Source organism: Coffea eugenioides, chromosome 6, assembly GCF_003713205.1.
Source record: "Coffea eugenioides isolate CCC68of chromosome 6, Ceug_1.0, whole genome shotgun sequence".
NCBI classification, from domain to species: domain Eukaryota; kingdom Viridiplantae; phylum Streptophyta; class Magnoliopsida; order Gentianales; family Rubiaceae; genus Coffea; species Coffea eugenioides.
The window spans coordinates 3,279,559-3,302,574 of record NC_040040.1 but is presented as its reverse complement, the minus strand read 5'-3'; the positions used below and the strand labels follow the sequence as shown (position 1 = coordinate 3,302,574).

Genomic DNA, 23,016 nt, shown 5'->3' with positions numbered 1-23,016 from the left:
TTGGCGGGCTCTTAGTGCCTTGTTGTTACTGACCGTATATTACGTTGACAACCTCGAACAAATTCTTTGAACCCACTGAAATGATGATACGAGCATGATTGTGGTGGGAGCCAGGGCTCTCGATTGGAGTGCAAGAAAATGAAATCTAATGTACGTACTAGTACTATACCACTATATAGAGAGAGCGGTAAGGGGCAGGGCCCTGTCAACTGTGTTTGGTTCACGGTACTACTCCGTTGTCTTCTTCCAACATTGTGGCAAGTCTGCTGTGCGTGCCAATCATGGTGATGTGACATGTACAAGCAAGAGTGCAGCGTGTGGATTGATTCAAGATCCAAGTCTATCTTCTCACTGAAGCAATTGTCACGAACATTGCCTACTCCCGGAATTATGGAAGCATTACTGGATGGAATCATTTCCTGGTACAAGTCATTTTGATGTGATGTGAATATGTGATGTTCAAAACTTATATTATGAGATTGGAGTGGAGGTATAATTCTCCATCTTTATCTTGACACCAGATATCATTCCAAGTCATCATCATCATCATCATCTGTGTAATGCATGCTAAGAGAAGGGTATCCGTTCCATATCTACATAATAACCTATTTATTTAATCATTCGGAAGCAACAATAATTTGCTTCCCAATATAATTTTTATTACTATTATCATTATTATTTTAAGAATACATAATGACCATGGCTGCCTAAAATGGAGACGAGAAGCTGACGATTGCATTGATTAAGACCAAGGAGGTTGGTTTGGTTATTTACAAGGTTTATTATGATCACTCGCTCGTCGAAAGAACGTTAAATAATATATTACTATTCTACCTAAGAACATCATTATGAACCATTTAGATTATTTTAACCAATTGGACAGCAGCTGGGATGACACAGAGATCCCATGAACTCGATTGATTTCTCCTTCAAACCGCCAACGCTTTTGTCTGAGCTAGCTATGCTGTCACAGACGTTTCTACCGCAACTCCAGAGTAATTGACTTCAGCCATCTTGTCGGCTTCCCAGAGTTCTGGTATTGCTTCCCTAATGTTATGGATGCTTTCTAAGACATAATCTGCACCCCTAACTCTTTGAGAGGTGCCCACCTGCATAAGAAGTTTCAGTGAGAATGAGTAAATCGGTTTGGGACGCGTATCAAAGAACAGGATTAAGGAGGCCTTCTGAGGTCTTCTGGATTTTTAAGTATATATTGATGATGTACCATACTGATCAACGGTGGGTGCTTCACGAAGACTCTTACCAGTACAGTATGCAGACCTACACGTTTCCCGGCTTCAATATTTCTTACGCTATCCTCAAAGAACAGCTGCAATTGCAAACGGTCAAGAAGGATCAGAAAATGGGTTCAGAGCATGAATGCCAGAAAGGAAAGGAAAGTGCGATAATCAGACTGTTGTGCTACTACTCGTACCGTTCTGTGTGGATTGATGTTGGCCAACTCGAGAGCCCGTTCAATGGCAGCTTCTGATGGCTTACAAACTATTGGGGTCTTCGGCAATGCTGCGCTAGGATTAGGTTGAGCAAAATGTGCGATTATATCAAATATGTCGGAGCTACGGGAGCCAGGGATTGAGCCAGGTGTTGTTGAGCCCACAAATTCAATATCATCCTCGTCATCAGAAACTGTGGTCTTATGAGTGGGATTGAGGGTCTCAAAGCATATAATGCCTTCGAAACAACCTTCCAACCCCAATCTGCTTAGAACTTTGGTGGCGTGGGCCTCATCAGCATTTGTGAAGATCTGTTTTGCAGAGAATTCACGCAAAACCATAAGAAAATGACCTTTCTGTTTGGACATCTCCAGAAAAAGGTTATCCGGGCGTTGGTAAGGAGATAGGACTCACCAGTTTGCGGAAAGGCAAGCCTAACAAAAGGCTCTTCAAAACGGGATCGGGCTTTAAATTGTCGTAAGGTAATCTCCCATGGACAAAGCTGCAAATTAGCAGTGAAAACTTGAATCAGTAATCTCATCACTTACAATGTTAATAATGTACGGTTATAAGCAGCAGAATCATCTACAAGTTGCTTACCTATGATAATCATCATAGTCAAAATCATAACCGACTGCCTGCAAGACAAAAAAGCCATCCCCAAAAGAAACAAAATTTAAAAATTAGAAGGGAAACAAAAAAGAAGGGGCGCTGAGTTGAGCAGACGTCGCTAGTCTCACCCTAAGGCCCGCCATGGTGGTCCCGTAATTTTTGTAGAGAAGGTTACACAAATCAGGGATTTTGGTCTTGTGTATCCCAAGCTTTTCAACCATATAATCTGGAAAATCACGTCCAGAGAAACATTTAACGTTGCGTTGTCCACAAATGGACCACAATAATCCTAAGATGCACCTTTAAAAGAAGGAAAAAAAATATAAAAAAAAAGGCATACGGACCTTGAATATTTTTGAGGCATCCAGCTGCCAGACCCGAACTTAAGGGATAAAGAGTATCATCCAGGTCTGAAATATTTGAGATGCAACCAAAACTCATCACACGTCCTCTCAAGCAAATGCAAATGCATATAGTATTAAACTACTCTTTTAAAAGTGGTATTGGTTTAAGCATTTATATATATATATATATATATTTAAAGTGAAAACTTACCAAATAAAAGGCAGTCATACTTTTGCCTCTGAACCTGTCCGTAACGCCCCTCGAATTCCATCTCGATCTCCAACAACTGCATTTGAGTATACAACTTAAACACGCAAGCATTGTGCAGCAGGTGAAAAAGGTAAGCATACCAAACTTGATTGATGAAAATTTTCACATTGATCTTTGTTATTATTATTTACTTCTTTGGTGGTGCCATCTCAACTGGAATAAGCAAAACCCAGGAAAAGGACACAAGCAAGTATAAGTATAGAAACCTTTTTTGATTTTTAAGCTTTTGGTTTAGCACAAGTCTTGGGTCAGAGCATGTTACGTAGGGATAGGAGTAAAATAAACGCCAAACTACCGTGTACAATTTTCTTTCAACCAAGCCCACAAGAAAAAAAAAGAGAAAACAATCGGAATATGCTTTAAAAGCTAAGGTACCCTCTCCTGGGCTTTTGCCAAGTTTTACAGGACAACTCACGACCAACCATTTCCAGCAAGAAATGGTGGTCAACAATCAAAAAAACCTCGACAGCTTGCCAAGCTTAGCCGTCATGTGCAAAATCGACGGAACCAGAGCTTTTATAATTGCAATACGTGATAACGCCATTATCGCTATGCATCGTATAACAATAGAATAGGGCCTGCTGCATCTTTTGAACTCTTTAACAATTAGACGTGCGGATAAACTAACAATTTGGAAATGTCACTAAGTAAAAGAAATTTCTTTCCTCCAGACAATCATGAAATCAAAACCCCATGGAAGAAGGAAAATCCCACAGAAAAACCTTGTGGTTAAGGTTTAAAACAAATAAGAAGGGTGCTTCAAAACCAAAAAAAAAAAAAAAGGGAAAAGAAAAAAACCATCATTTTAGTTTTTTGTTGGTTCTTTTTCCCCTTCCCACAATCTGTAATACGAACACAATACAGATGCACATTAATAAAAATAATATGTAGCCATTTGATAGACAAAGTTAAATTAATTGCGGTAATGTTGCAGGAGCAGACGTGAAAGGGAGGAGATTTTAATGGTGAAAGTCCAATAAGAGGGAAAATAGCAAAGTACCAGAACTGTAATGGAAAACTCCAAATAGCAGGGAGAGATAGACAGAGCGAGGGAGAGAGAGCAAGTGCGTCTTTACAGAGAGAAAGTGAAAGACGCAAGTGAGGGGAAAGGAGAAAGAAGAAGAAGGGGAGGAACAATGGAAGGCATACGTCCGGTTTATATAGCCAGTACATCCCTCGTGACTTTGGCCCTTTGGGTCTATTCCCAGAGTATAATTTTTTTTTTTGGGAAATTTATCAAACTGGTCCCTAACATTTACCAAAACTACTTTTTTAGTCCCTAATATATAAAATCAGCCAAAATTATCCCTCACATTTAAATTGTGATTCAATTTGGTCCTAATGCTCTTTTTTGCTTATTTCTTCGGCTAAAAATAGCACGTCTCTCTCACGTGATCATATTTTTAGGGGTAAAACCGGAAAACACATTTCATTATCGGTTGAAAGTAAAATGATAGGGGACCACAGCACCACCTTCCCGGATACCCACCTCCTCCTCCTTGACTAGTTGTTGTTGTTGTTCCAGCTCAGCAGCAGTGGAAGACGGAGAAGGAGCAGCAGCAGCAACCTGTGATCTTATTAACCTGGCCATCTCTTCCGGGTTCTGGTTTTTCCATTTCTTGATAGTAATTAAATGAGTTTATCTTTTTTGCAGTAAAAGGAGGAGATATAAAAGTTAATGTGCCCTAGCTAGTTTTTAGAGGGTTTAATGTGATCTCAAAATAGTGCAATTCTATCTCTGTGCCCTCGTACGCCAAGCTGATATTTCGACGGACCCGTGGATATTCTGGATTCGAAAGTACTTCTATATATATCAATATATATATATATATGTAGTCAGTTTGAAATTGTGCCTTGGTCGTACTAACTACTAATGGTGGCTCCTGATTTCCAGTGGGAATATCCCTCGCACAGGTCAATACATCCGCAACAACCACAAATCAAACTAATCCCCAAACCAAAATGTTAATGGAATATTCTTAACATTTGTACCATACAGTTTTGTGCATCCTAAAAGTCTTATCAAGCTGATCAGATAACCTTTGTGGTGTGTAAATAAGTCAGGCAGGACTCCAGAGACAGAGGCGGAGGAAAACTCAGGATATGAGATCGGCTACTCTGTTGAAAGACATTTATCATTTAAAGTGGTTGTTTCATATGTGCTCCTTTTGTTTAGTTAGCAAGCATCATAATCATATCAGTAATAGGATTAGCTCATATGCTTTAGGCATCATTCAAGACGAGGAACTTTGGTTTCCTCAGTGGCGAAGTACATTGATTGTATAGTTCTATCGAACACTTATTCGACATTGTAAAGCTTTTGTTAATTTATAAAATTACTTATCGTTTCGAGAAAAAAAAAAAGAAGAAGAGAGAGAGATAGAGGTGGGGGCTTGTATTATGTATCCATCAAAAAAATACAGCCAGCAAAGCTATATAGGATGAATTATCAGACAAGAAGCTCGAATTTTATTTTTATTTTTTGGTTTTAAACCTTCCCTTTTCAATACCCAAAAAAAAAAAAAAAGGAAAGAAAAGAACGAAAGCCTTAATTTCTGTTGCAGATGAAGGAAAAGAAAAAAAAAACATGCAAAGTGACTCGCCTGTGTTTTGTCTCCTTAATTTGAATAAAATGCTTAATAAGCTTTTCGGTGGAATGATTGGAACTGCTAAGGCCTTGGGGAGCCATGTCTTTTGCCCTGATACTCTTAAAAAGTCTAGTCCACTTCACGAAACCAAGCTAAGCTAGGTTTCATTTCCAATTAAATTAACACGAGTAATGACAAAACAAAATGTTACTTTCATCTCACTTAAAAGAACCCTACATACAATGGCTTATGTTAGTCATGACAATTGACATTCAATTAATAGTAGAGATGCCAAGCTTTAATTTCATGCAGAAATGCCTTCGTCTCTGGGGCACTCTTTAAGTTCATGCCAAACGTTCTCACGCGGTCGATTTTGTCCTAACCATATAATCCTAATGCACTGGTATATTCTTTCGGGTGGACATATATCAATCGGCATTTTCTTGGCAAATTAATTAGCACAAATGCCGACGGCAAATTGATGGCTGACCGATCAACTTTATATATATATATATATATGTAAGTGTCATTTGTTTGTTTTTCATATAATCTAATAAATAAAAATTATACATTATTAAAAATTACACATTGCCAAATCGCGAAAATTCCGGGCATTTTTTTTTTTTTTTGGTTGTGGTTGGGTTAACCAATAATCTTGTATTGTACCACCACGCAGAAAACGTGAATATACAAACCGCGTAATCATTATTAATGTTGTGGTCCTCCATAATCCGCAAAATTTTCAGAGTAAGAGAAGAAAACAATGCACTAGCAAACAATTATGGACAGATGGCCCCCAGGTGTGTGTGTGTGTGTGTAGCAGTACACTAATACGACCACACACACAATTCACAAGAATGAAAAATGAGATGAGGGAAGAACAAAGGGATATTTCATTGGCATTGACATACTCGATCACTCTCCCTTTGCTCATTACTTTTGTGTGACCTATCTATTCTAAGCGTACCCTTCCGCTTTCCACCAAAAAACTGGGCGCATTCTTCTTCTCAATAATGCATGGTTATGATTGGCCTCCATATGCTGGGCGTCTGGGGAAGAAGTTAAAACCTAAAGCCACTCCACCAAATCATCTCCCACTATTTATCCATCTGCTGCCTGTTGCCAGCCTGCTTGCAGCTTCATCCAGTTGTTTTATGTACCCTCTCGTCTCCTTCAATCTCCCAAGCGCACCTACCTCTTTACCCAAAATATCTTACCAAAACTAGTACGTACTCCTATTTCATGATCAAGATTTATGTGACGGATTATTATCAGTACCATCCTATTCAAGATAAGGTTACAATTAGGAGCCGTTTGGTTCAAATTCCACAATCACTATCATCATCGAGTGGTCAATGATAATGGGCATTTTTTCCCCTTTTTTTTTTTATTTCTATATGTTGAAACCGCCACAAAAGGTGGCATTTGGCTTTCTTATCTTTACATTTAAGGAGAACAATACAGGTATTTTTACATTTAAGGATAATAAGATTAGATGATTCCCTAGTGAGAGGAGGTTAATCAGAAAACTCATGAAGGAGGCCTATCATTCCCATTGATTTATTCCCATTAGCCGCAAACAAATTATTATCATATATGGGTGAAATTGAATTTGAAACTCATAGTACAAGTTGAAACCCATTTACCAAACACCCTCGTAATGTCATATATATATATATATATATATATAATTCTATCACATACATAACCCCGTATTAAAGTCTTTTCTTTTCTTTTCTTTTTTTTGGTGTGTGAACATAAACCTCAACGTCTATCCTGCAGTCGTTTAAATACAGGTGTGGGATGAGCTATTAGATATATCTAATAGATAATTGATATGCTGCGGAAGATCCAACATGATATTATTATTATTTCTTTAAGAAAAAAAGCAGACGTCTAACATGTGTGTCTATATATATATATATATGGAGGATTAGATACAATAAAAAGTAAAAGTAAGATGATGCCGATCAATCATATCCCTATGTCTACAATTATTGAGCTTGATGCGTATTCTACTTGAAAATTTTGCTTAAAAGCAGAAATTTGACAATCTGCTAATTTAATGATCCAGTGAAATGGGGAAGAAGCCTGACCGTCTCTTTAATTTCTCTTTCTCCTCTACGAAAGGGAAAACGCTTACGCTTCACAAAGAGCTTCAATTCTTGGAATGATAAAATTTGGTCCACATGTTCTACATACATACGCTGGCTGGTTGAATCTACCCAGGTGTTTGCTGAAAAGGATAGACCAAAGACCCTTCTTCGATCTTCGTTTTCCCCCACTTTAAAACGTTGAGTAGGAGGGCTACTTATTTTTAATTTCTAGAGATGATTACGCATTTGACAATAGTGGCAGCGTAGCTGGTTTTATGGTTTGGAACTCGAAAGGGCCACTCCTAACCCTTTCAATTGATAATCTCCTTCCTCTTCCAACTATTCCAACGCGCCACCTGGCTGGCCCCGATCGCAACACGTCGTAGATGAACGGTGTGGTCATCAATCTCCAATTATTGATTATAAGTATCAAAATGCAACGGGTTGTCAATCATATGGCGCTTTTAGATATTTCATTTCTGTGTGTTCCAGCTGGTGAGGCTGGCTCACCATGAAAGTGAGGCTGGCTCACCATGAAAGCTACGGCAATGGAGCTCCAACGCATCTCATACGCCCAACAATACATACAACTAGTATATATATATATATATAATAGTCCTGTGTCTGGCTGGCCATATATACAACTAGTAGTATTTTGCAAGCCGCCTATTTTACCTATTGCTTGAAACCAAACCGAAAGCGCATAGACTCCACCCGTCATTATTGGAGTCTTGGGATGTTCAGACAAAATCGAGTAAATTAATGCCTTATAGCAATACCAAAAGTCAGTTCAATCTTCTTCTTTTGTATCAACGAACGAGGCCAACAATGCTGACACATACTCTGTATTTCTTTTGTTTTGACAACTAAGACGTGAGATGAATATACATTTAACATGTATGGTCAAGCTACGTAGTTGTAGATTTTGGGGGTTCTTGGAATCCGTTCTTCTACTTAAGAGTTGCAATTTTGGAAGCATTTGACCAATAATGCACTTGACATCTGATAAAATAATGATGTCCCCATTGTATTGGTCTTCCAAAACCTAACGTATGCTAAATGCCTTGTTCTTCCCAACAATTATCAACTGCTAATCAAGCGCTAAACAAAGGTACCATGCGGGCTCCGTGATGGATTCGCGTTTATCCTTTTCTTTTCTTACACATAGATAAATAGGGGGGAACTAAACCCGCACATTTGATTTGACGCATTGATGACCTGTACGATTTGACACTTGTACAAGGCGCTAATTTGAAGACGGAATGATCTGAATTTAACTTCTCCCTTAACAATCGATAGGCTCGGTGGCCACCACCTAGTTGGTGGGGTGGGAGGCAAGGGATCAAACCTTCCCTTGCCTCCCACCAAAAATGCCACATTTAAGTGGCTTGTTTCCAAAAAAAATTCAAGTGGGTGTGCTGTGCACCCGTCTGGTCCGGTGGTGGTTCAGTTCCCTCCGAATTATCCCTGGGCTTCCTTAGGTCCGCCCCCTTCCCCTTAGTGTAGGATAGATTAGGTTTATCGTCTCCGAAAAAAAATAAATCAATAGGCTATAATGGTGGATGAAGCGTAATCTGTTTGTACCGCAGAACTCTTAATCCAAATTGATATCAAGTTCAATCCAATCAAGAAATTCATGGGATTAGCTTCTTAATTAATGTCTGTTGCTTATCTTCATTGGATGATATTTGATGATTCGCACAAGCTCATCTACACTACACTGGGGATTTTTTATTTTTATTTTTATTGTCGCAACGATAGGATTCTTATAATCTAATCTAATCTGATCTAAAGGAACGGAAGAGGAGGACTCGATGTGAGTAGAGACTCCGTAGAAAAAATCCAATTAAAACAATTAGGGGTGTCTAGAAGCTGATGTTTGAATGAATCTTTTAAGTTCTTACTATATCCTAAAATAATGTGTTTCTCGTTGTCAGAGCCAATTTCAAACATGATTTTGTCATTTTGATTCACGTTGGGTAAACAGAGTCATCATAAATTACGTCCACTCTTCTATAGCTATTAGCGGGAAAGCAATAATTTTCTCTCGAATGCACATTATGTCGACATGGTTTTTCTCTTTGGAAAGTGGGAAGTAACATCTAAATTTGGTTTAGAAACTATTGAAAAGTTACAAGAATTGGAAGCAAAAGAAAGTCAATTAAGGTATGCAATTTTAACATGCACAAATAAGGAGTGCGCCCAACAACCCTTACTCCGCGTGGACTGAGGAGTATCATTATTGTTCCATAATCATCAGCCAAGGTGCTGTAGGCCACTGGAACTGGAGGGCACTAAATAAGGCTGGTTGTGGGTTCAACCTTCAAACCTCCGCTCCTCTCCTACATTCCCCTTTTCTTTCTTACGGCTTTTTGTGAGTCGAAATTGATTCGTGCACGAAATTGCCTTAATGCCTTAAAAAAAAAAAAAAACAAAGAAAAAGACAAAATGCTATTGGATGGATCTGTGCCCAATGTGGAGGCCACTTGTCTTTGTGGAAGTTCTAGGTTTGGAGGTCCGACATCCGTTGAAAATGAAAATCTGAGCTTATCTGAAAAAATAATAATATAATGAAAAATGCAAATCTGAGAAAACCAACAAATTTTAGCATAATAAATATAGGGACAAGAAATACCTCAACTCGCGAACCATTGCCTCAGCTTACAAATGAGCGTGCCGTGGTCTACAAAGTCGAGTGTAGCCAAGTAAAATGGTCCAGTCTTATCCAAATTTAACTAAGATTTAAAGTGACAGATTTTAAGTTCAAAATTTCTTACTTACATTTCTTTTTCTATATTACTTAATTCATCCCTTTCCCCCACATCCCTTCCCTCCCACCTCCCCGCCACACACATGCACACGCACACACGCGCGCGCGCATAAATATATATATATATTATTCTATAAGTATTGAATCGAATATAGTAAGACTTTATGATTGTTAAATTAAAGGATAAATTTTAAAAATATTAATTTTATTATTTGAAAACAAAAATTAGATCGCATTTATATTACTTTTGAATTCTATATTTTTTAAAAATATTTTTACTTCACAATATTAAAAAAAATACTCGTTGATTATCCAAACCTACGGAGAAGAAGGGTCTAGTATGGATGTACTTACTGAGACCCGTAATGAATCCAACCTAGACCCATAAGCCTCTCTCCACCACACGAAAAGCAAATATTTAGCAACTGTGAAGCTCTTTGGCGCTGATTGATGGAAAAGCAAACGCCAAAAAATGATTGGCATCCAATTACTGGCGGAGAGCTGGAAAGTACCGTAAAGTAGGTCTACTTTTTATACCTAATTTGCTTTCCTACTCGGAAGGCATTTGGGGGGTGCTGTTTAGTGATTTAATGTTTCATGCTCATGCAAAGGTCGGTTAACTTGTCACGGCATCCAAAACAAGCAATGGCTGGATTTGGTTAGGAGTTGGTCATTGATCAGCACCGCAATCCTATTTCAAATACCACCACCAGCAGAGCTGTAGGAGCAGATAATTAGATGCGTTTCCAATGATCCAACGAGTCCCCGTCAATTGACGCAATCAATTAGAACCAAACGCACCGCAGTTTTAGAAGGGCCATACATTTGTAGTCCCCTTGTCCTGTGCCTTTCAGAATACAGACACAAGGCCACTAAATAATATATATATATATCATTTAGTCATATATATAGGTTGCCAATTTTTAGAAATAGTTGCGATCAAATCCAAACAATTCTAGCAGCCATCTCGGCCAGCCATCCAGCTGCGAGAATTGTTAGTGATTGAATAATCCATCCATCCATCATTAAGTGTGAGAATCCTCGATCTAGGTTCCAAACATAACAAAGTTAAATGGACAAAACTTAATGGTAGGACAACATAACAGCCGAAGCAACTTAATGGTAGGACAACATAACATAGGAGATCTAACAATCTGTAGTTTCTGTCCATAATACTGCTACTTTTCATTGTTGTGGAATGGTCTGAGTCTCAAGCCCAAGTATAAAATACTAATCTTTATCGCCACAAATATGCAACATATGATAACTGGGCGAAGACATTGCCACATCAGGAAGGACCCACGTCCGCTCTACTCCAATCCTCATATTCTTACGTGGCAATATTTACACCAATCACTACTTAGTTAGCTGTCCGAAAATACAGAGACAAGCCTAACTCATCTTCATTTAAATAACCAAAAAAAAAACAATTTCACACACACATAGAGAGGATAAGAACTACTATAAGGTAATCATATTAGCAGTCCAAAATGACAAGGATCATCCTCATTTAATTTGAAAAAAAAAAAAAAAAACACGCACACCCCCCAAGGGGATAAGAACTGTAGTCATATTGGCACTCCCAAAAAATAAAATGCCTCAAAAACACACACACCCCAATGTGGTTTCTGCACACTTTGGTGCTCAAAGACAGGTTACGTGAGAATGGTCAATCATTGACAAACTAATATGCAAACTCAATCACCAGTATCACCTACTCGATCAGCAGCCTTCTATGAGAACAGAATTCAGAAAATGTACACCAAGATACTTGGATGTGTACCTCACACACACTCTGAAATTCACACCACTTAAATTCAGAATCAGTTTCTTCAAGCTTGAAGCTTAGCATGAGGTTGACATTATCAAATTTCAATTCACAGCTTTTCTCCACAAAACAAGAAAAAGCAAACCAATTGCAAACGATAAGGCTGTGAAAAAGCTGAAAAACTTCAAATGCACAGCAGATTTAAATATGAAGAAACAAATTCTTTTTACCACCAACGTTATTTCTAGCATGTTGTCAATAGACAACACAAGAAAACAGGAAATGAAAGAAAAAACCTAGACTAAGAGGACAAAGAAGAAAAAAACATGCGGTCCACCATTAATATTTGTCTTACATCACCATACCAAATGGAAAAACCTAGACTAAACAGAACGTTAGTCAGTGGAACCATTTTTTAAAACAAAAATTTATACACGCATTTAATTGTAAAAACAAGATGTGTGCTAAACTGCAAAAGCAGTGTTTGACATGCTGAAAGTCGATTTACCTGATGATCCACCCATTCGTATCAATTTTGGAAAAGTTAGATTTTCTCCAGTTTAACCACGAGACCTCGTCTTAGTTAATCTCAAAACTACATCCACTACCTATCAATGTTGACAACAGGATAACATAAAGGACGCTGTTAGTTGAAGACAGAAAATCCCCTAAACTTTTAATTGTATAAGTCCTTGAATTTACAAATTCACCGTGCTGCAAATAAAGGGTGCAGGCGGCTGCGAACAGATCAGGCATATAAAGTGTTCAACCTGCTCTCATTTTCAAGCCACTGTCTCTCACCCCTAACTACGCTGGAACAACATCTGGGTCCAAAGGTGGCGAGCTATCATCCTGTACAGACTTACCTTCTGGAGAGTCTTTTACTACTTCTTTATCATCTTCTATAAACCCTTGCTTGAACCTATCATAGTTTGTGGGCTCACTGCTCTTGAATGGACGTTCACCCAGCACGCGGACCAAATCCCCTTGATGTAAAACCTCCTTTTCGAGTAATAATTCAGCAATCTGAGCAACATGATCCTTGTGCTCCTCTATCAGCTGTATAGTGCGCTCATATGCCTTGCTTACCCACTCTCTAACTTCATTGTCAATAATAGCTGCCGTCTTGCTGCTGTAGGGCTTGCTCATTTCAAAGGTATCATCCCTTTGCGGAAAGGAAAGGAGACCAACCTTGTCACTGAAACCATACACTGCCACTTGGGCATAAGTCATTTTGGTAACTTTCTCCAAATCATTTTGTGCTCCAGTTGAAATCTTCCCCAGCAGGACCTACCCCCAAAAAAAAAAATGATAGTCAGTTGAAGGAAGTTGATATAATATGGTCAGATTGACAGGAGAAGAATGTGCTAGAAAAACCAGTCATGCTCGATATGACTGTACAAAAATGAAATTAATGATGAGAAAGGCATATTAAATGAGCCATGATGAATAAGCTTAGGTTTATATCTGATGGACAACCTCCTGCTTCACAAGAACATGCTTCCTGAGTAATTCTATAATCTCGTATTGCTTTCGTGACATTTGCCCAAATAATTTAAAAAGAAAAAGAATTAATGCTACAACCTATTCATCAAAATGATTTCTAAGTAGTGTAATTAGTGTACCACAGTTCTCCAAGCATCAGGAAGCAATATGGTAAATCATGGTGCCATCTATCACTTTAAAAGCTCCAAAAAATCCAGGCAAAAGATAATCAGAAGCACAAACTGTAGTATCCCACATCGGAAGAATGCAAAGGAAAGGAATGGTTTAAGAACTTGGGCTCATGGGCTGCTTTGTAACTTGGGTTAACCATTTTGGGATAGTGGATTTTGGCCCAAAAGTTACTTGGGCCAGCCCTTGGACCCAGGTCGTGACAGAAACCATCAAACATATCCAATTAACATATCATTGTACTTGAAAAATTTTTAATTTCTAGCTAAAGTCAAAATTCTAGACTAAAAATGACAAAGAATCATCCAAATGCTACTTAGGTTTCATAAAGTGGAAAAGTGATCACAGTATATTCAAGACCAGGTACTTTTAAGATTTTATTACTCCCCAAACCCTTGATATAATTGCAAAAACTTCAATATTGGAACAAACATATTCTAGTTTCCATAAACCTGATAACACTGCAAAACAATTCTGAAAATCCAATTTATATTGAAAAAACAGAGGTAAATTCACCTGTTCTGCTGCTCGACCACCAAGTGTCATGCAAGTCATATCAAATAGCTGCTCTTTGGTCATCAAAAGGTTCTCACTTGGAACGTACTGAGCAAAACCAAGAGCAGCAGTACCACGAGGAACAATTGTTACTTTAAGCAACGGTTCTGCATGTTCCAGAAACCAACCAGCAACAGCATGACCAGATTCATGGTAAGCCACAGTTTGTCGTTCTAACTTGCTGATAACCTGAAGAAGACCAGTAAACACTAAATATTCCCCCAGTCTTACTATCCATAACTTATATAGACACGTGATACTAGATGAAAGTGTAGTTTAGACAATTTAACTTCTGTGGATCCCTTTACTCCTCTCACTCCTTGCATCCGCAATTTTTTTTAATTCTTCATATATTTCTTTACACAAGCTTAATGTAGTCTTTTTGTGGGGAAAAAAGGGTAATCAATTTGCTTCAAGCAAAGGTACATAATCTCAGGAGTGAAATCCAGTACCTATGCTTCAGAATTAAAGAGAACCAAGAGGCACCCAAAGCAAAAGAGATGTAGAGTATATAGAAAGGATTATTAAGTTGGGCTCTAAGTTTCCATGAATAAATTTTCATGAAATTAATCAGAATATTCAAGGTGCAGAATCTCTCTTGCCGAAACTGCTTGTTATTTTAAACCAGAAAACATATAAAAGAATCAAATGATGGAAGAAATAGAAGATAAGTGATATTTGAAATACCTTGTTCTTCTTCTCCAGACCCCCAATGACCCTATCTATTGCTGCCTCGAAATGTTGCATCGTGATCACTGTACTGTCATTCCTAGCGGCAATCAGAGCAGCTTCATTGCAGACATTCGCAATGTCAGCTCCAGCAAATCCAGGAGTCAGAGCAGCAAGCCTTTGAGAGTAGTATGAGGCATCTTGATCAAGTTTCAACTTGTTCAAGTAGATCCTAAATATCTGGTCCCGCCCCTTAATATCGGGCTTATCTATAGAAATTTGACGATCAAATCTACCAGGCCTTAACAGAGCTTTGTCTAAGATATCAGGCCTGTTCGTGCCCGCAAGTACCACTACACCAGAAGTGGTTCCAAATCCATCCAATTCTACAAGCAACTGATTAAGCGTACTTTCACGCTCATCATGGCCCCCAGAGAAACCCCCACGACCCCTTGCTCGACCAATTGCATCTATCTCATCAATAAAGATTATACTGGGTGCACACTGTCTAGCCTCTTGAAATAAGCTCCTGACCCTTGCTGGCCCTACTCCAACAAACATTTCCATAAAATCTGACCCAGAAATGGATAGGAATGGCACTTCAGATTCTCCAGCAGTTGCTTTAGCAAGAAGTGTTTTCCCAGTTCCAGGAGGACCAACAAGTAGAGCACCTTTAGGAATTTTAGCACCTAACTCCTCGTACTTTTTGGGATTCTTGAGGAAGTGGACAAACTCCATGATTTCTTGCTTTGCCTCATCACAACCAGCCACATCTTTAAAGTAAACCTGTACAGCCAGATTAAAAACAAGCCACCTTCTGACAATGAAACTGATGGTGAAAATGAATAGTAAATTACTCCACTTGATGGAACCAAGTAAACAAACTCACCTTATTTTTGGAGTTCTTATCCAATTTTGTAACATGGGCCTTTCCAATGTTAAAGATCCCACGCGCCCCTTTCCCACCAGGACCTCCAACACCCAAACCACCCTGCACTTTCCGTCCCATGTAGACAAGTGCAGCTAAAATCAACAATGTTGGTCCAAACTTCGAAAGCTCTTGAAGCCAATTCATCTCGTCTGCGTAGGTCACAGGGATATAATTGTGAGGATCTATCCCTAGTGCCTCCTGGGCTTCCTCCAGTTTCTCCTCAAAGGAGTCAACACTTCCAATGGTGAAATAATACTTGTACTTGCTCACATTTCTTCTGGAACTGGGACTATGAACAGGACCTTGGACAGCATCATTAGCACCAGGAGATGAATCCTTCACATAAACTTTTGCAACTGATTTGTTGGAGACAACAATTCGATCAACAAGACCTGGTTCAAGTAGCTTGGTCTTGAACTCTTGGAAACTAATCTGAAAATCAGGTTAAAATAGTTAAAGGATGAGAGAGAAGTTAAGAGTTGGAGCACCACATTAAGTGTCTTTGTTAGGTGTCACAGATATCTTAGTAACAAACTAGGTTCAGTGATAAACCTAGTAATTCAAATTGCTGGCAGCAAATTCCAAATGGTGTCCAATTGTCAATTTTTTGGAGAGCAGGAGACAAATTTTCCACTCCCGACCACTTTCTCTCCACAAATAAATAAAGCGAAAAAACAATAAAAAGAAAAGATCTTTCTCAATAAGAAAAAGAGCAGCAGCTGAGAGAATCCATTAATCACTATTTCAATTGAAACAGTTCACGTTATGCCCATTTCTCCAGAAATTTTCCAGTTGGCACTTGATACTTAAAACACTCAACTAGTTACCAAATAAAGAATCTAAACCCCAAGTATGAATGGCGTCAGTACTAATCGTTGTTCACAAATTATTTACAAATGCTCTCAGTGGACATTTTAGTTATGGTTCCTCTTTAAAGAGTTTTACTACATTATTTCAGGCGTGAAGAATAGCAACTAAAGAAATTGAGGTATCTCTATACTGTCAATTGGTGCGTTACAGAGATATCCATACTAACATTACCAATAGGCTCAGAAACTGGAACAAAGGAACAGCGAGCTGACCTGATTCTGCTCACGAGGACTCAGCAGTATGGATGAAAGCACATACCCAATAAACAATAATGGCATAATTAAATTCTGAAATTGCTTTGAAGAACTATCCTGGCCATTCGCTTGATCACCGGCACTTGATTCATCTAGCAAGAACATGAAATGATGGATGACTTATAAGACTATTAAGAACAAGGAAGTAGGAAAATTGATAGAAAAGATAGCACAATACATATGAAATCACACAAAGAATACAGGAAATACCATTGAAGGAGATGAAATATCAACAGTAATAAAAAGACCAGGATACAAGCACAGTAATGCTCACAGCCACCTCAGTAGCGACCGCACTGCAGAGATATTGGAAAGTTAAGTACCTTTAGCTTCTGATGATTTCTTATTGTCCCCTTTTGGAATTTCTTTCTTGTCCTTTGGATAATAGTTCTCATAGTCTGCAAAAGCAAACCATATTTGCAAGAAATAAGCAAAAGCAATAGAAAACTACCAGTCAAAACCATCAAACTCAACAGAAAAAGGAAGAAGAAGAAAATCACAATGCAATAAAAGGGCTGATTAGGTATGCGTGACTGACTTCTTTTTTTGGGCGCTTCACTGCAAAAGAGCCTCCGAAGCCTGGGGTTGGCAAAAACCGAGTTAAATTCCGATAGAAACGTGGTTCCAGCGATCTTAGTTCCACCTCCAGCTCCAGCTCTGATCGATGTCAAATAGCTTCTCACAAGCCCTAGGGTAGGAGCATCAACGCGTGGAATGCACGCATTCAGATCAGTCGAAGTAACCGAGGGCGACCTCACCCCACGAACACCAAAACCAGAAATTAACTTCTGCAAAACAAAATAATCCAGAGGGGCAAAACAATTATACAATATGATAATCACGAAATCCTAATTTTGTAAATAAAAAGGAAGGAAAATTACAGTAGTCATTTTAATGAGATTACATTACTGTATGCGGATCGAGAAGACCTGAGAAGAGAACGACCGATTCGTGAAAAAATCATTTTTCCGATGATTGTACATGTATTGGCGTCCAACTACAGTAAATTAAGCCCAGGAGTGGGACGATTTTTTTCTTACGTCGTCGTTGCGTTTCAGCGTTTAAATTAGGGCTTTTAAGTGGTCTCATTCGCTGCGTTTCAGGGGAGCGTAAAAGAAGGTGATGATAATCAGAGTTAACCGAAACTGGATTAATCACTCACGACATCGTAGAAGCTTGCATGATTTTTGAACGACGAAGGGAATTAACCGGATATACATAAACATGCCGCCATGGGATTAAGTTCTATGACGCATTTACCCTCGTCCGTCGGCCTCTGGCTCTAGTTGGGGGGGAATGCCGGGGGAGCTTCCCCCACACTATCTGCAATCGAACAAGTCCGTGTCCGAAACTGCAAGCTTGGTTAGATACTGGGACCCATCGCCAAAGAAATTGGACTGACTAGTGTGGTGGCCCAATTAAGTGTCTTTTTTAACAACGAGTGAGAATGGGGCTGGGCTCGTGGCTATTTGGGCTAACCGCCTTGTGTACGACGGCACTGGTTTCAATGTAAGATATCCTAATTTGTCATCAACACCCAACTAAATATTTTTTTTTTCAGGGTCTCCCCAGAACCAAATATATATATATATATATATTTTGGGTATATATATATATATATATATATATTTTTTAACCCTCCCTCTTCCCCAACTGCTAGGTTTAGGACAGGCTCCTGGTGATTTCAAAAGATTTTTTTTTAAAAAAAAAAGGAATATTTTTTTTTTGAATTTTTTTATAGAAAAATTATTATAACGATTTGATATACGTGAGATAAAAAGGTGATTAAAAAATATATTCATAGAAAACGTAACGATTTTTCTTTGGTATCACTGCTCATGCATGAGTTCAAGAGAAATTGAAGCCTTGTATATTTTGCGCCCACCATCAAAGATCGACTTTCATACTAGTTGCTCCATCATGAAAGTTCCCTTTCAGGAAGGACAACGCACAGTGATACTTTCTGCTTTGTCGAGTTCTGGACGTTTTACAGCATTTTGCAACTCTCAGAATTCAAGATAAATGTTGATATTACTTCGTTGTAATACTTGGGGACATATACATATACATTTCAATTTTCAACCAAGAAAATTTCGTATTGAAATTAATTAGATTATTCATATATCATACGCAACGAGTTATGGTCTCCTAGCTAGTACTAGTAAATACCAGAGCTACGTACAAACCTAAAATCCGACGAAGCCTAAGGTTGAATAGCCCGGAGGCCACGAAATGGAAGAAGGTGAAGTTGGAGTAGATGGAAAAGAGGAAGAGGACGAAGAATTCACGGACGTCGGATTAATCAAGGGATTACGAATTGGTAATGGCACCACATCTTCAAGCAAGCCTTGTGGCGAGTAGTCGCCCTCTGTTCCTTTATGCTCCCATCCTGTATTGACGTCGCCGACTGTTGCCGGTGGTGGTGGTATTACAGGGCTAGAGTAGGTAACATTGTCCGAGCTTTCTTCTGCATCGTTTATACTAGTAGTAAAGCTGCGTTGCGCCTCCTGATCATTTCTGCCTTGTGAATTGCTACTACTCGTGGGCTTCCTTTGCTTCTTCTTAGCAGGGGAATTCACATGCTGCTGTTGTGGTAGGTTGCGTGGGAAAAATGGGTAAGCAAAGTGGAGGTGAAGGCCTTCGTAGGTGATGATGAGAGTTTCCGGGTCACCACTGCACCGCTCCACCTGTTTCTTTGCACCACACCTTGGGTTTGTGCACCTGTAATAGCTCCTGTGTCACAACACCGGTTGCAAATTCACGAGTTATTGCGTTATTCCGGAAAGTAAAAACAAAAATACGGCAACTATAAATAAAATTCAGTCACTTTCGAGTACTATACTGACTAGTTCACAACAACCAAGATTAATACCGGGGGTTTGGGCTATTCTTTATAGATTTCTGGCCATACTTCCTCCATTTATAACCATCATCAGCCAATGCATTGTCGCAACTCTTAATTCTCAGCGTGTACCTGTAATTGTTCTCATGAGTCCTACTCAAGTCTCTCTCCACCATGGAAACTCTGCATTGATGTGGCCGGACAGCTTTAGAGACAAATAAAATCAAGGCTTCATGTACAACGCTGGCTATTATCGATCAATACATAAATTTAAGCAGATGACACGATCGAACCTGGCTTGTGAGACATGCTCGGTTTGATTTCTATACTCGGTCACAGACAAAGCACTTTCTATATCTTGCATGGTTGGCCCCGAGTAAACAGCGGACATTAGCCTGTTATACACAGGTGAATGATTCGATGCAACGTCCAAGTTTGATGCCTCGGCCACTTGATCAGGAATTATGAAGAATGGCGATTCATTGTCAAGTAGCTCTCCTACTAGTTCATCTGCAGACCAAGGAGTAGGCTGAAGATCCGCCATTTGGATGGAATATCCCTTAATAAACTTAGATCTGCATTATTATAAGAGGAAGCTTACTTTTTAGGTGTTAAGAAATGAGATGAAGTGGGTAAGAATAAGGCTTATCGAAATGTTTAAAAGGTCGGAGAGAGTGGAGCAGATGAGGGGGAAGTTTTGATGTTTCATGTCTTTTGCATCTCTTGGTTATACTTAAAAGGTTAACACCTACGTTTGGTGGTTGCTACACTTGCTAGAGTTATCGTATACATTTCGTGATATAATAATGCATATACTTTTACGTTCTTTTCTTCTTCCATTTTTTATTCTTTTCCCCTCGTGAGCTGAGAGTCTATATCTACTACGTACTCTTGTACAAGTTTGACTTTAGGAAAAATGCCATGGTTGCCAAGAAATGAAGTCTTAACACATTCAATAGAGGTAATAGCACCACATGAACTATGATGGTTCTTCATCCATTAGTATGCACAACCAAGAACTCATACTACTTGAAGACACTTTTTCTTCGTTACATCTAACTATTGCTTGAGAATTTCAGTTTAGGCAATTAAGGTAGATAGCAAATTATGGTATTAGTAGCGTAGAAATGTCCTGCGTGCCGTTATCATGACTTGTGATTTGGATTAATTATCTGCGTTATACATACAAAGCAGACCAGGGCTGTGTTTGAATTGCAGATTTTCAAAGAAAATTTGCTACATTTTCCGTAAATACATTTTTCAATTACATTTTTACTTCATATATATCAAATCACTACAGTATTTTTTTTACAAAAAGTTCAGAAAAATGCGATCCAAATAATCCAAGAGAAAATACAAAGAGAGACCATGGTACAGTATCCGTCACATTTTTTTTCTCCCGTGTTAGTATTATTGTGTATACTTTGTCTTTGTTGGGATGTTTTTGATGGGATAGATGCATGAGGTGTGGACCGAACTGCTTACCTGATCCATGACCTCTGTATTATTACAACTGTATAATAATTGTGCGATGGTCAACCACTAAAGAAGGAATCGATGGACACATACCCTGTTTAACTTTTAATTTCGAGGAATGTTTCTGGTATTACTTGACCTCTAGACAAAGTTAGCATCGGATCGCATTTGAAGTTAAATAAGTACAGGGATACCAAACTGAGAGAGTTTGATTGAGCTCAGCAAAGCCATAAATTCACTTTTACCAATCAAGTTAATTTTTAGAAATATGATGGCATGTAGAATATCAATATGACTTCTCCTTTACCGCAAGTAATAAGTTGGTGTGGTGAATGGGTGATGCCACCAACTTAAAAAGTCTTAAAATGGTGAAAATCGAGAACCTCATCTTCTTCTCAGCAACAGAAAACTTAAAAGCTAGTAATTTAGCGTAGTATAACTGGAAAGATGATGAAGAAATTTTATCAGGTGGATGAGAACTACAAATGTGTGTATGGAAAGCAACCAACCACGAGGAGGAAACAGAAGGAGAAAAGGACTTTCCAAGGATTCTAGTCTTTAAATGCAACAAATGCGAACAAAAAGAGGGCATGGGTTCGCATATTTCGTGGAGGATCTCGTTAGAAACACACAAAGATTCAAATTACTTTTTATCGCCAACAGGAGAGACGAGGAAGAAAATTTGCATATACTCCAACAAGTGGAGGATTGAGTACGTGTGCAGTCCCATCCATTTCTACCATATTTGTGAGGTGCAATTGTATCAAGCCAAAAATCCAGAAGAGTGAAAGGATTGGGAATCCCTGTTAGGCCCATGTTTTGAATGCTCAAGGGTAGACTAATTTTTTCCCTAGAAAATGAGCCTCAGAAAGTCAAACCACGGGATCATCATCCTACTCTTTTAGGACAAAGAAAGCGTTGCCGATGTAAGGGTTGTATTAATAATCGATTTATAAAAAAAAACTTGTGTAAGTGACTTATGATCCCGTAAACATATTCGTGACAGTGATCGAATTCAATCTGATCCAACTTTTTTATACCCCAAAAAACACATTGATAAGGGTAATGACTGAATTCTATTCTACCCCTAAGTGTTAGTATAAAAAATTGGATTATTTTTATTCAAGTAAAATAGTCTATGAGCTAAATTGGCTCGTAATGAAATTTAAGGACTATTTTGATTTTGTTAAAATAGTTAGGGGACTAAATTAGCTCAAAACAAAGTTTAGAAACTATATTTCAGCTCTAATAAAGTAGTTTAGGAACTAAATTCGTCTTGCTCCTATATAAGATGAAACAAGAATAATACTCTATTAATTGTTGTAGCATAAGAGACCTTCCTGTATATTAGCGTGGCTTCAAATTCAGGGGAGGCTTGTTTGCACACGGGTTGACTTTTGCCAGAGAATGAGGGTCCGGTGAACTGGGGAATTGCGACCTCAAAGGAAAGAACAAATGGTTGACTGAGTGAGTGGGCTTTGGTTTAGCTGCTAAAGGTGTCAGCTAGTGATGTTGTGGGGGAGGAGGCCGAGAGATGCCGCACAAGTTATGGACGACGCCTGTGACTGACAAAATCTTTGTGGAGGCTTCCCCAAAAGTCAACCCCTTTCGAGGACAGGGACTGTTGTGGTTAGCTCTCTGAAAAAGTAAAAACCAATGAATTAAGGTTGGCCCACGCGTCTTGTGTGACGCAGCTATATCACGTGTGGAAGATCGAACTGCTCGAACCGTCGGTATCTTCCTTGCCACCCGGCCCCTGTAGCTAAATAACTAATCCAGTCCAAGTAGGAGAAAATCGGTAGGCTGTAATTAGTAGCCCGCGGGAACTTTTTTCTTTTCTTT

The 23,016-nt window shown here is 38.7% G+C and overlaps 3 protein-coding genes across 4 annotated transcripts; all 3 read right to left on the bottom strand.

Annotated features, from left to right (window-relative positions):
- Positions 1-713: 713 nt before the first annotated feature.
- LOC113774595 lies at positions 714-3,811 on the bottom strand. The gene is made up of 9 exons (XM_027319157.1): positions 3,682-3,811; positions 2,622-2,697; positions 2,411-2,476; positions 2,195-2,292; positions 2,055-2,092; positions 1,869-1,956; positions 1,436-1,765; positions 1,265-1,330; positions 714-1,109 (listed from the first exon to the last, which is right to left on the bottom strand). The coding sequence occupies exons 2-9, from the start codon at positions 2,680-2,682 to the stop codon at positions 960-962; spliced, it is 897 nt and encodes a 298-aa protein (XP_027174958.1). The 5' UTR covers positions 2,683-2,697; positions 3,682-3,811; the 3' UTR covers positions 714-959.
- An 8,555-nt stretch (positions 3,812-12,366) lies between these two features.
- Positions 12,367-18,165, bottom strand: LOC113775054 (ATP-dependent zinc metalloprotease FTSH 10, mitochondrial-like). Of its 2 annotated transcripts, none has more exons than XM_027319777.1 (8): positions 17,761-18,165; positions 17,395-17,644; positions 17,180-17,254; positions 16,815-16,948; positions 15,691-16,164; positions 14,820-15,587; positions 14,094-14,321; positions 12,367-13,193 (listed from the first exon to the last, which is right to left on the bottom strand). In XM_027319777.1, the coding sequence occupies exons 1-8, from the start codon at positions 17,818-17,820 to the stop codon at positions 12,711-12,713; spliced, it is 2,472 nt and encodes an 823-aa protein (XP_027175578.1). In that variant the 5' UTR covers positions 17,821-18,165; the 3' UTR covers positions 12,367-12,710. The 2 variants fall into 2 exon arrangements, with proteins under 2 accessions (XP_027175578.1, XP_027175579.1); XM_027319778.1 differs by lacking the exon at positions 17,761-18,165 and adding an exon at positions 17,738-17,750.
- Positions 18,166-19,042: 877 nt separating this feature from the next.
- Positions 19,043-20,242, bottom strand: LOC113772984 (probable WRKY transcription factor 49). The gene is made up of 3 exons (XM_027317497.1): positions 19,992-20,242; positions 19,729-19,881; positions 19,043-19,589 (listed from the first exon to the last, which is right to left on the bottom strand). The coding sequence occupies exons 1-3, from the start codon at positions 20,240-20,242 to the stop codon at positions 19,043-19,045; spliced, it is 951 nt and encodes a 316-aa protein (XP_027173298.1).
- Positions 20,243-23,016: the final 2,774 nt, after the last annotated feature.